The sequence below is a fragment of the Periplaneta americana genome, chromosome 2 (genome assembly GCF_040183065.1).
Source record: "Periplaneta americana isolate PAMFEO1 chromosome 2, P.americana_PAMFEO1_priV1, whole genome shotgun sequence".
In the NCBI taxonomy this organism is placed as follows: domain Eukaryota; kingdom Metazoa; phylum Arthropoda; class Insecta; order Blattodea; family Blattidae; genus Periplaneta; species Periplaneta americana.
Genome location: NC_091118.1, coordinates 191,053,171 through 191,065,427, shown reverse-complemented (window position 1 = coordinate 191,065,427; position 12,257 = coordinate 191,053,171). Strand labels below are relative to the sequence as shown.

Below are 12,257 nucleotides of genomic sequence, written 5' to 3'. Positions count from 1 at the left end.
CAACTGACCGCAACATTCTCTTCTCTGTAGTGAGCTGCTTATTCTCTCGGGCATTCCTGGATCTTTCCTTATTTGCCAAAAAGCACTCTCAATCCAAAACCGCAATTCCTGAAGTATGTTGATCTCAGAAATGTAAACCATACATTTTGCATGACTCCAAACACAGAAATCTAATCAGATTTAAATCCGGTGACCTAGGAGGCCATAGTACAGGCCATCCTCTTTCTAAGGGAATATCGCATGTACAGTTAATTTTGGGTATCAATATTTATTGGAGCTTTCTTTGCTTCTTTCAGTTTGTACTTTTCATCTGTAAATTATTGACCATCACTTTTGAAACATTCTGTGGAATATAGTATAGCCTAATACCAGAAGTCAGTTTAAGATATTAAGATAACTATAAAGCGTACCAAGGGAAACATACATTTTGTGGCTATGATTAATATCTTATTAATAATTTCTTCATTTAGACCTACACATATTACATTTTTAGAATTTGAAAAAAAAAAAAAACAATGTCTTAAAATTGAGACTTTTTTCAGCATATATGTTTTATGTTGCCTATTTTAAAACAGTTCAGTTCTTTGTCATGTTATCAGTGGTAGGTAGGTATCCTGCTTCATGAAGTTTAATAAATAAATATTAATACATTTCATACATTTTCAAAATTGGACATCCCTGTTTATGACTATACCACTAAAGACACTTATTCCACTATTCTGACGAGTTTGTCTCCCCTTATATCTGTAGGGCTGGTAAATCGCCTAATGTTTAGATTATCTTATCACTTCTTTCTGGTGTTTGTTATCCTTAAGGCATAACTGTTTTGTATACCTGCCAAAAGAGAGAGAGAGAGAAAGATGGAATGAGAGATGGAGATAGTCAGTGAAAGCTGCATGGTATATGAATTCTCGTCTCCCTAAATTAGCTGTGTCAATCCGTGTTTGGCTACCTGCAGTAAAAAAAAAAAAAAACAGTGTGTGTCAGCTAAAAATAAGTGCAGTTTATTACGTTGTGTTTTTCAATTGTTATATTTTCGGTGTGTGAACATGTACACATATTGAAAAAAAAAAAATCGTGTGGCAGAACAAGAGGAAACTTTAAACATAAATTTCCTGGCCTCCCAGTTTGTACAGAAAAACAATACTAAATTTTGCGAATAGGTTTAACTAAACAGGTTCTGTGAACCATATTATGTGAATTAAGTTCACACAAGAAGAACAGCACTTGCAGCAGCTACTACTGTCATCCTCTGAGGAGTTTAGTGCTGAGAGGAATGCGGTTCCGACTAGTCTAGCGTGGTACTGGAGTGGGAGGGAACAGTGACAGCGGCAGTCTGGAAGGAAGTACAATCATACTAAAACATTCGCCCAATTTACGAGAGCAGTATGCCTATTAGTTTTCTAACATATTTTTGGCGAAATAGAGATACAACCATTCGTACTTACGTGTTCAGAGAAGGAAAGTAATGTAGAAAATTTTATTTATTTATTTATTTATTTATTTATTTATTTATTTATTTATTTATTTATTTATTTATTTATTTATTTATTTATTTATCTATTTATCTATTTATCTATCTATCTATCTATCTATCTATCTATCTATCTATCTATCTATCTATCTATCTATCTATCTATCTATCTATCTATCTATCTATCTATTTATTTATCTATTTATTTATTTATTTATTTATTTTGGTGAAGCTAAGGCCATCACACCACCAGAAATACAAACACAATAAAATAAATAAAAAGAAAAATCATGATACAACTACAATAATATAAATGAAAAGAAAAATCATACTATAAAATTTAGTGATTAGTAGAATTGAATTAAATTTGTATCAATTTAAATATACTGTACTGCTGAACTCACTTGAGAAGTATAACTACTTGATTTTGTATTTTAAGATATCACCAACAAATGATTTTCGCATGACATTATAGGAATCTGATTTTCACGATACCATCACAAATATTCTAAAATTGCAATAGAATAAAACCAAAAATTTTCCACAGCATGTTTCCTTAAAAATGACTTGTAACGGTGAAATATTTAATGAGTAACTCATATAACATTAACATAGCTAACATCAAGGAGAAGACTGAAGACTGCATATTTTTGGACGATTAATACTTCCCACTCCGCTCGGTTCAGCTTTGCTGTAGCAACAAAAGAATCTACCTGCAACCCCCCTGCACCGATGGCAAGAATACCTCAGGTCCCAGCGCTAAACTCGTCGGAGGAAGACAGTATGTGGAACAGATGGGCACTGAAGACGGCTAAGCTATAAAGGGGGAAAAGCTGAAGAAGTTTTAATTCAGCAAAGTGCCGTGAGTTTGTGGGTGCAAACAGCGGCAGTAACAGGGGGACCTGTCACTGGTCAGCCAACAGAAACACTGGGAATGTTTGCTGAAACTCACTGTACTTACCACAAGGGAAAAGATCTTTAGAAAGACCCAGAAGGATAGATAAGATTTCTCTACCGGAGTTCTAAAGCTAGACTATCATCCTGGTGCTTTGTCTAGTTTCAGTAGTGTTTAAGATCTCAAAGATTTTTGAAAGGATAGTTGTGTCTTTTCTCATAAATTTTTAAATACTATTTTCTCATTTTAGTTTTGTATATTGATACTTCTATGGAAGAGATGCAGTCTGTAGTTGTTGTATGTTGCAGGATAATTAGCCACTTTCCGAACCATTATGAACTATCACGCAAAGATCTGATGTTGAAGAATATTAAACGTTACTGTAGAGATCTGGAGCGTGAAAAGGACCCCCTGGCAGAGCGTGGTGAACAGCCCTGGCGATATATACACCTTAACTTTATCCCTACAACCTACGTATTGCCTGCAGGTAAATAGGCCTAATGCTGGTCTCACAATACTAAAGTATGTAGCCTATGGGATGTATACAGCAAAAGAAACAGAACTGATTTATGTTGTACAACATATTCCATCAAAAAGAAAAGCTTTCTTGTATTCATCACCTTGATTTTAGTCTAATGAAATATCATGTTTGTTGTTGTTGTTTTCTAATGCCAGGCATTTGACAATAAAGTCATTTGACCTCTTGCACTCCAATATTTTTCAAAGATATTGTCATGGTTAGCCACTGACGCACAGATTTTGAGATGTTCTGAATCCATTTCTTGAAAATGGCAAGTTGTAACCGATTCAAGTGAACACCATATTTTAATGTTTTGGTGGCTACTTCATTCACACACAACCCCCAGAATGTCTGGAGGACTGTTGGTCGACGGGTCCACTGGACCTTGTTGGGAGATCTTGTTGATCACCAACTTTCCCTCCTTAAGCCATTGGAGGACGATTTTAGTGCCATAGCAGGTCAGCACTAGAAACAGAAAAGTAGGAAGGGTAGGAAGGAAAGTGAAATGAACCCCTAGGCCTCGAATGTTCTAATACTGTTGGGGTCGAAGAAAGTAAGAATTCACTCAGAGGACTGGATAGGAAAGGGTAAAGAGAGAATTAGGTATTGAATAGAGGAAAATTATGCCAAATTCCGTCATTAATTCATCAAGCTGACCAGTGCTAATTGATGAGTAGCCCCTCCCTTTAGTTCAGTTTGTAAAATTATGCTTACTAACAGCTGCACCACAGGAAGGTAGGGATGGGACATTGGGTACTTGTCCAGGTTGATTCCTTAAAGCCTTCAATGGGAAGGATTAATGGCTCTCTCCCCTGTATTCGACAAATATCGTTTTGCAGCCATATCATTTTTGTAGGAGTGATTATAGCTGCTGGTCAGTTTATAAATTCCGTTTTAATTTTAATCTTTGGCCAACAGCAACAAACGTTGAATATGCGGGAAGCCAACGCTTATACTTTATGAAGAAAGGGAAAGAGATAATATTAACAATAGACTGTTGATCATTTAAATAACAACGTAAAGGAATATGAGAAGCTCCAAAGTAACGCAACAAATAGAAATGAACGTTAAATTTTTTCGCTATGAAATATAATGCATTGTTGCAGACTATAACATATTTGTGGAAGAGTACCGCAGGTGTCCTGAAAGTACATGGATCATGAAGCCATGTGGCAAGTCAAACGGCGAAGGCATTTTTCTAATCAAGAAGCTGTCCAAATTGAGGCGCTGGTCTCGTGAAAGCAAAACTCTCTTCAATCCAAATTTTGCCAAAGAAGCTTATGTGATATCCAGGTATGGAAAATATGTTTATGCTCGACCATGCCGAAATGTAGTAATTATACACCTGGTAGCAGTCCTTTAATGCATGTCATTAAAGTACACCTATTCATTAAAGTTCAGGTTTTCGATTATTCTCGGATATGCAATCGAAAGACAACTAGGGAAATGTCACGGAGGCTGGAAATCCAATACTGTTGCAGAAGGTTATGTTCTGTTACTATAATAATTAGCGTTAATTGTAAATAATATTCAAATAAATTCAATTTGTCATCTCGTTTTTCAATTCTAAATCAATTTCCAGGTTATATCAAGACTAATGTTCTCTAGGTTATATCAAGGTCAATGATATTCGTGCCTCGGAAAAAAAAAATACTTTCGCGTCTGCGCACATCTCACAATTCAGATCAGTTCCGTTCGTCACTTAACATAACCATAACATGAAAACTTATGAATAATTTCAAGTTAGAAATATGGTCGAGCATAAAAAGCCTTATGAAACTTGCCTATAATGGTAATTAAGATGCTCGTATGAAAATTATGAAACTCGCTTGCGCTCGTTTCATAAACAAACATACTTGCGTCTTAATTACTACCATTATAGGCTCGTTGCATAATGTACTAAATTGTCTCTTCACTGTTTCCAACTTACTTTTTCTGTAGTTTCATAGAAGTTTAATATATGTATTATTTTATCGAAAAAATTTAAAGTCGGCGCTTATGATTTATTACAATTTTTGATCTTACAGTTCACTTTAAAACCATTTTGCTTGTTTAATTTTCCGATTTTGTCAGGTTATGTGATTTAAGTATAATTGACATGCTCGCCAATATAATAAGAAATTTGTGTTGTATTTGTTTTGCAGTAATTATAAGAAATACGTGAAGATGTTTACTTAATTTCTGCAACAGGTACATTGATAACCCACTGCTTATTGGAGGCAGGAAGTTTGATCTGAGGCTGTATGTGTTGGTCACTTCTTTCCGGCCCCTCAAGTGTTATCTGTACAAGCTGGGATTCTGTCGATTCTGCACTGTTAAATATGATACAAGCATACAGAAATTGGATAACATGTATGTACACCTAACCAATGTGGCCATTCAGAGGACTGGGGTGAGTTGTTACAGCCTTGTTGTATAACCTTGGCCCCAGTGGCGGTTCCTCGGGGGAGGGAAGGGAGGAACGTCCTCCTCACATTTTCTTCTTTTGAAAGTAAATACCAAATGAAATATATGCCTTGAAATTCGAGGAAGATTCGATAATTTTTAAGTTCACAGCTATAAGAAAAACTCGGTTAATCGAGTTTTAAACAAAGCGTGCTCATGTGCTGTAGAAAAATGTGAGAAAGATGCGAGATTGTCTGTGTTGAGGAAAGGCACTCCATTCCTCCTCTACTGCAGTTAACACACATAGACAAAGCGTACTAGCGGCCAGAGAAAGAAGCAGAGTTTTAAAGCAAGTAAATGAATGGAGATGGAGGAGATCCTCCTCTGAATCAGTCATGGGCGGGAAATAGAAACCGACTGGTCGTGCAGCAAGCTCGCTACCGCTGCCACCTAACGATGCTGCATTCAACCAGACTATAACACATCTAGGAGGAGACACAACAAAATCAGTTTTAACGCAACGCTATGAAAGACACCATATAAACTTTTTTTTTTAATTATAAATCAAAAATATTATTCATTGCACTTTATATAGGCTACTATTCATGATTTGAAACTTCCGTGGATATTTGAAAGTTAAAGTTGGGTTTATGTAAAACAAAGAGGAAGTAGTTCTACGTAGTTGGCCCCTGAAATTCACTTCTATTCATTGTTTACTAGATAGGGCAACAGCCAAGTTGTTAATTTTTGTACAAATATATTTGCAACTGAAAGTAGGTACTCCAAACTACATCATTTTTAACATAAAAAATTAATCGGCCACCGGCAGCTTTGAACAATAATGATAGTATAACTTTACAAGAACTGACATTCTTCAAAAGCATGTGATACTGAACTTGTAAAATGTACATGTGGCAACACAGACCACGCGGGGGCAGTATTCTCGCTTTCCCCAGATTATTTCCCATTCCCATTTCCATTTCCGTAAAACGGTTCTGGTTACGAGTTAGCAGCTAGTCTCTTCCAACACGTGTGATGCTGTAGTGTGCTCGAAAAATGCTACGAGGTTGTGAATTTCCTTGTAATTGTTAATTTGCGCAATTATTCAACAATGAATGGAAGTGAAAACATAATATATTTTGGACAATTTAGGAAACTCAGTTTACATGAACATATTATTGCTATACAGAAGGGAAGGCCAACCCCAACACTACCTGGTCTTACATGTATGCATGGAGGCTAATTTGTAGCATATTTCATTCAAGAAGGTGTCATTTCGTGCTGTTAACTTCTTTCCTCCTCTTAAGAAGTATGCAGGAGCCGCCACTGCTTGGCCCGTAACTCTGGCTATGATTTATTCCAGTGATTGTGTAACATTTAGGTTCAGCTAAAGGACATGTCAAATTTCTTCTGGTAGGATAAACATGTTGTTCTTTATACATTAATAAAAGGACTAGTCTACATTCCTGATGATTTAAGATACAGTCACCTATTCCTATTATGACTATGGTTTCATTGAATGTTTTCTTGTGTATTGTAACAGAGTGAGTACAACTGCATGCATGGAGGCAAGCTGAGTGTGCAGAACTTGCGCCTGTACCTGGAGAGTACCAGAGGCAAGGAAGTAACTGAGAAGCTCTTTGGTGCGATTGCCTGGCTCATTGTGCACTCTCTGAAGGCTGTATCGCCCATGATAGTAAATGACCGTCATTGTTTTGAATGTTACGGCTATGATATCATAATCGACAACAAACTAAAGCCCTGGCTTATTGAGGTGAAGTACTTTTCTTATTTTATGACCATAGGACACGTGATTCAGTGTGCTATATAAGGGTTGTATTTTGGACTGATTGTCTTCTGTTACCTCAGTTATAATTTTTTTTTTTATTATTTTTTATTCATTGTGCTACATAAGGGCTATATTTTGGACTGATTGCCTTCTGTTACTTCAGTTATAATTTTTTATTATTTTTGATTCAGTATACTACATAAAGATTGTATTTTGGACTGATTGTCTTCTGTTACCTCAGTTATTATTTTTTCTTACTTTTTATTCAATGTGCTATATAAGGGTTGTATTTTGGACTGGTTATCTTCTGTTACCTCGGTTATTATTTTTGATTCAGTGTGCTACAGTACATAAGGGTTGTATTTTGGACTCATTGTCTTCTGTTACCTCAGTTATTATTTTTTATTCAATGTGCTACATAAGGGTTGTATTTTTGGACTGATTGTCTTCTGTTACGGTACCTCAGTTATTATTTCTTATTATTTATGATTCAATGTGCTACATAAGGGTTGTATTTTGGACTGATTGTCGTCTGTTACTTCGGTTATTATTTTTTATTCAATGTGCTACATAAGGGCTGTATTTTGGACCGATTGTCGTCTGTTACCTCGGTTATTATTTTTTATTCAGTATGCTACATAAGAGCTGTATTTTGGACTGATTGTCGTCTGCTACCTCGGTTATTATTTTTTATTCAATGTGCTACATAAGGGCTGTATTTTGGACTGATTGTCGTCTGTTACCTCGGTTATTATTTTTTATTCATTGTGCTACATAAGAGTTGTATTTTGGACTGATTGTCGTCTGTTACCTCGGTTATTATTTTTTATTCAATGTGCTACATAAGGGCTGTATTTTGGACTGATTGTCGTCTGTTACCTGGGTTATTATTTTTTATTCAGTGTGCTACATAAGGGCTGTATTTTGGACTGATTGTCATCTCTTACCTCGGTTATTATTTTGTATTCATTGTGCTACATAAGGGCTGTATTTTGGACTGATTGTCGTCTGTTACCTCGATTATTATTTTTTATTCATTGTGCTACATAAGGGCTGTATTTTGGACTGATTGTCGTCTGTTACCTCGGTTATTATTTTCTATTCAATGTGCTACATAAGGGCTGTATTTTGGACTGATTGTCATCTCTTACCTCGGTTATTATTTTTTATTCATTGTGCTACATAAGGACTGTATTTTGGACTGATTGTCATCTCTTACCTCGGTTATTATTTTTTATTCAATGTGCTACATAAGGGCTGTATTTTGGACTGATTGTCGTCTCTTACCTCGGTTATTATTTTTTATTCAATGTGCTACATAAGGGCTGTATTTTGGACTGATTGTCATCTCTTACCTCGGTTATTATTTTTTATTCAATGTGCTACATAAGGGCTGTATTTTGGACTGATTGTCGTCTCTTACCTCGGTTATTATTTTTGATTCAGTGTACTACAGTACATAAGGGCTGTATTTTGGACTGATTGTCGTCTGTTACTTCGGTTATTATTTTTGATTCAGTGTGCTACAGTACATAAGGGCTGTATTTTGGACTGATTGTCGTCTGTTACCTCGGTTATCATTTTTTATTCATTGTGCTACATAAGGGCTGTATTTTAGACTGATTGTCTTCTGTTACGGTACCTCAGTTATTATTTCTTATTATATATGATTCAGTGTGCTACATAAGGGCTGTATTTTGGACTAATTGTCGTCTGTTACCTCGGTTATTATTTTTTATTCATTGTGCTACGTAAGGGTTGTATTTTGAACTGATTGTCGTCTGTTACCTCGGTTATTATTGTCTGTTACCTGGGTTATTATTTTTTATTCAATGTGCTACATAAGGGCTGTATTTTGGACTGATTGTCGTCTGTTACCTCGGTTATTATTTTTTATTCATTGTGCTACATAAGGGCTGTATTTTGGACTGATTGTCGTCTGTTACCTCGGTTATTATTTTTTATTCATTGTGCTACATAAGGGCTGTATTTTGGACTGATTGTCGTCTGTTACCTCGGTTATTATTTTTTATTCATTGTGCTACGTTAAGGGCTGTATTTTGGACTGATTGTCGTCTGTTACCTCGGTTATTATTTTTTACTCATTGTGCTACATAAGGGCTGTATTTTGGACTGATTGTCGTCTGTTACCTCGGTTATTATTTTTTATTCATTGTGCTACATAAGGGCTGTATTTTGGACTGATTGTCGTCTGTTACCTCGGTTATTATTTTTTATTCATTGTGCTACATAAGGGCTGTATTTTGGACTGATTGTCGTCTGTTACCTGGGTTATTATTTTTGATTCAGTGTGCTACATAAGGGCTGTATTTTGGACTGATTGTCATCTCTTACCTCGGTTATTATTTTGTATTCATTGTGCTACATAAGGGCTGTATTTTGGACTGATTGTCGTCTGTTACCTCGGTTATTATTTTTTATTCATTGTGCTACATTAAGGGCTGTATTTTGGACTGATTGTCGTCTGTTACCTCGGTTATTATTTTTTACTCATTGTGCTACATAAGGGCTGTATTTTGGACTGATTGTCGTCTGTTACCTCGGTTATTATTTTTTATTCATTGTGCTACATAAGGGCTGTATTTTGGACTGATTGTCGTCTGTTACCTCGGTTATTATTTTTTATTCATTGTGCTACATAAGGGCTGTATTTTGGACTGATTGTCGTCTGTTACCTCGGTTATTATTTTTTTATTCATTGTGCTACATAAGGGCTGTATTTTGGACTGATTGTCGTCTGTTACCTCGGTTATTATTTTTTATTCAGTGTGCTACATAAGGGCTGTATTTTGGACTGATTGTCGTCTGTTACCTCGGTTATTATTTTTTATTCATTGTGCTACATAAGGGCTGTATTTTGGACTGATTGTCTTCTGTTATGGTACCTCAGTTATTATTTCTTATTATTTATGATCCAGTGTGCTACATAAGGGTTGTATTTTGGACTGATTGTCTTCTGTTACCTCGGTTATTATTTTTTATTACTTTTGATTCAGTGTGCTACATAAGGGTTTTATTTTGGACTGATTGTCTTCTGTTACTTCGGTTATTATTTTTTATTATTTTTGATTCAGTGTGCTACATAAGGGTTGTATTTTTGACCGATTGTCTTCTGTTACCTCAATTATTTTACTACTTTTGTTATTGTTTCAATGTATATTTCACTTCTGGTAGTGTGGAAGAGAAGGCCTCATGGCCTTAACTCTACCAGAATAAATAAATAATTATTTTCTACTATTTTTTTTTTTTGCAATGGCAGGACCCTTAACTTTCCATTATTCACCCCAACTCCCACATGCGTGGCTCATAGATGTCACTAGTGCCTAGAAGCATAGACTACTTAGTCTGTCAGATAGCATTCAGATTATATTACAGGTGGTATTTCTACGAGTACATTGCACTCTTAATGAATGAATGGATGATGATGGTGACATAATGGGAAAAATTTGAGGATGTCACAGAGGAACCTAAGTACCCAGAGAAAATACTTGTATTGCCAAGTTATAAATTCAGGGTGAATGGAACAGGATTTGAACCAGACCCCCTGGCTTATAAGCCCAGCACACTACCACTAAGCCACCATGGCGATTGTGTCAATTTTTTTTTTTAATAGACCTACTGGTATACAATTTAAATTTACTTTCTGGATACACCTCAGCTGAATACAAATCATTATGGGCTATATTGCACCTTCAGCATTACAGTTGTGTACTGTTTAACTGCATTTTTGGCCCCTCGAGATTTCTGACATTGTGCATATGGGATTTTGATGTTTGTAGACATCAAGGAAATAATCGCAATGTACAATAGAACCCCTTCTTAACGAATCCCTGAGAGATTACCTTTTTTTCGTTAAATATGGGTTTTCCTTAAAAGAGGGTTTACATAAAATAGGAAGAAAAGGCTAAAATAACTAGTAGGCTACTAACATGTATGTTATACACCAAACATTATAATCATGTAATTAGGCCTACAGTACCGTAATTATTATTTACAATAAATTTCATTATAATATTTTCTAAATCTTCAAATAGTGAGGCATGAATGTCTTTCTGTTTGGTTAAACCTGAACCATGCTGAAACTCGACATTGAAAATTTCTTCTTTCTTCTTCATAGTTTTGGTCGACCTGGTTGGCGAGTTGGTATAGCGCTGGCCTTCTATGCCCAAGGTTGCGGGTTCGATCCCGGGCCAGGTCGATGGCATTTAAGTGTGCTTAAATGCGACAGGCTCATGTCTGTAGATTTACTGGCATGTAAAAGAACTCCTGCGGGACAAAATTCCGGCACATCCGGCGACGCTGATATAACCTCTGCAGTTGCGAGCGTCGTTAAATAAAAACATAACATAACATCTTCATAGTTAGCAAACCATACTTTCTTGCCATAGGTAGTGTTATTTGAAGATTAGCCTCGACATCCCTTATTATTTTCGCTTTCTGTCCAATAGTTAATTTCTTCCATTTAGTCACCGTTATAATGATGCTTAAACTAACAAAAAATTTGGAGACAGGATCCACACAATACGCGAGAACAAAGCAACGTAAAGCAAGACCATAAAGAATAATGCTGCTTAATGGCACTGCATTACTATCTATTGGGATGTGCTATCAAATATGCCGGTACTATTGATGATTGAGAGTTGAGTGATATTTTGGGCTTCGCTAATATGTTTTCGCGGGATATCAGCCGAGTTAAGATTTTGGAATGCTCCAAGCTTTCGACTGCTATCTCTGCAGCCATCTTCAGGGAAGTGATGTCCGAACAGAAAGTCGAAAGTTTATATAGATGTTAGGCTGTCTCAGGTGAAACGGGATTGGTTGGCGGATCGGCCAATCCGGGGCCGGGAATTGTCATCGCTCGTAAGCTCCGCCCCTGCCGGGATTCCTGCGTGAAGTTTGGCGGGCGGCGAGCCCTGTTCCGCCGGTTGGAATCGGTTGCCGTCCTCGGTCCGTGATCTTCATGACCTTGATTGTAAGAGGGCCTGAGTTGGTCTAAGGCCGGTGTCCATGCCTGACTGAGCTGGAGGGTAGGACTTACCATGTATAAGGCCCTCATTCGCTCTGTCATTACCTATGCCGCACCCGCATGGGGATTTGCGGCAGTGTCCCATCTCCGTAAACTCCAAGTTGTCCAAAACCAGGTGATTCGACTCATTACCCATCTCCCCCGAGT

The 12,257-nt window shown here is 36.6% G+C and overlaps 1 protein-coding gene across 1 annotated transcript in view; it reads left to right on the top strand.

Annotated features, from left to right (window-relative positions):
- Window positions 1-12,257, top strand: part of TTLL1B (Tubulin tyrosine ligase-like 1B) — a 49,127-nt gene that overhangs the window by 1,785 nt on the left and 35,085 nt on the right. The window contains exons 2-5 of the mRNA XM_069819192.1: window positions 2,678-2,856; window positions 3,996-4,182; window positions 5,080-5,281; window positions 6,818-7,048. Of these exons, the coding sequence (XP_069675293.1) occupies window positions 2,678-2,856; window positions 3,996-4,182; window positions 5,080-5,281; window positions 6,818-7,048 (799 nt within the window). The remainder of the gene's footprint in view (window positions 1-2,677; window positions 2,857-3,995; window positions 4,183-5,079; window positions 5,282-6,817; window positions 7,049-12,257) is intronic.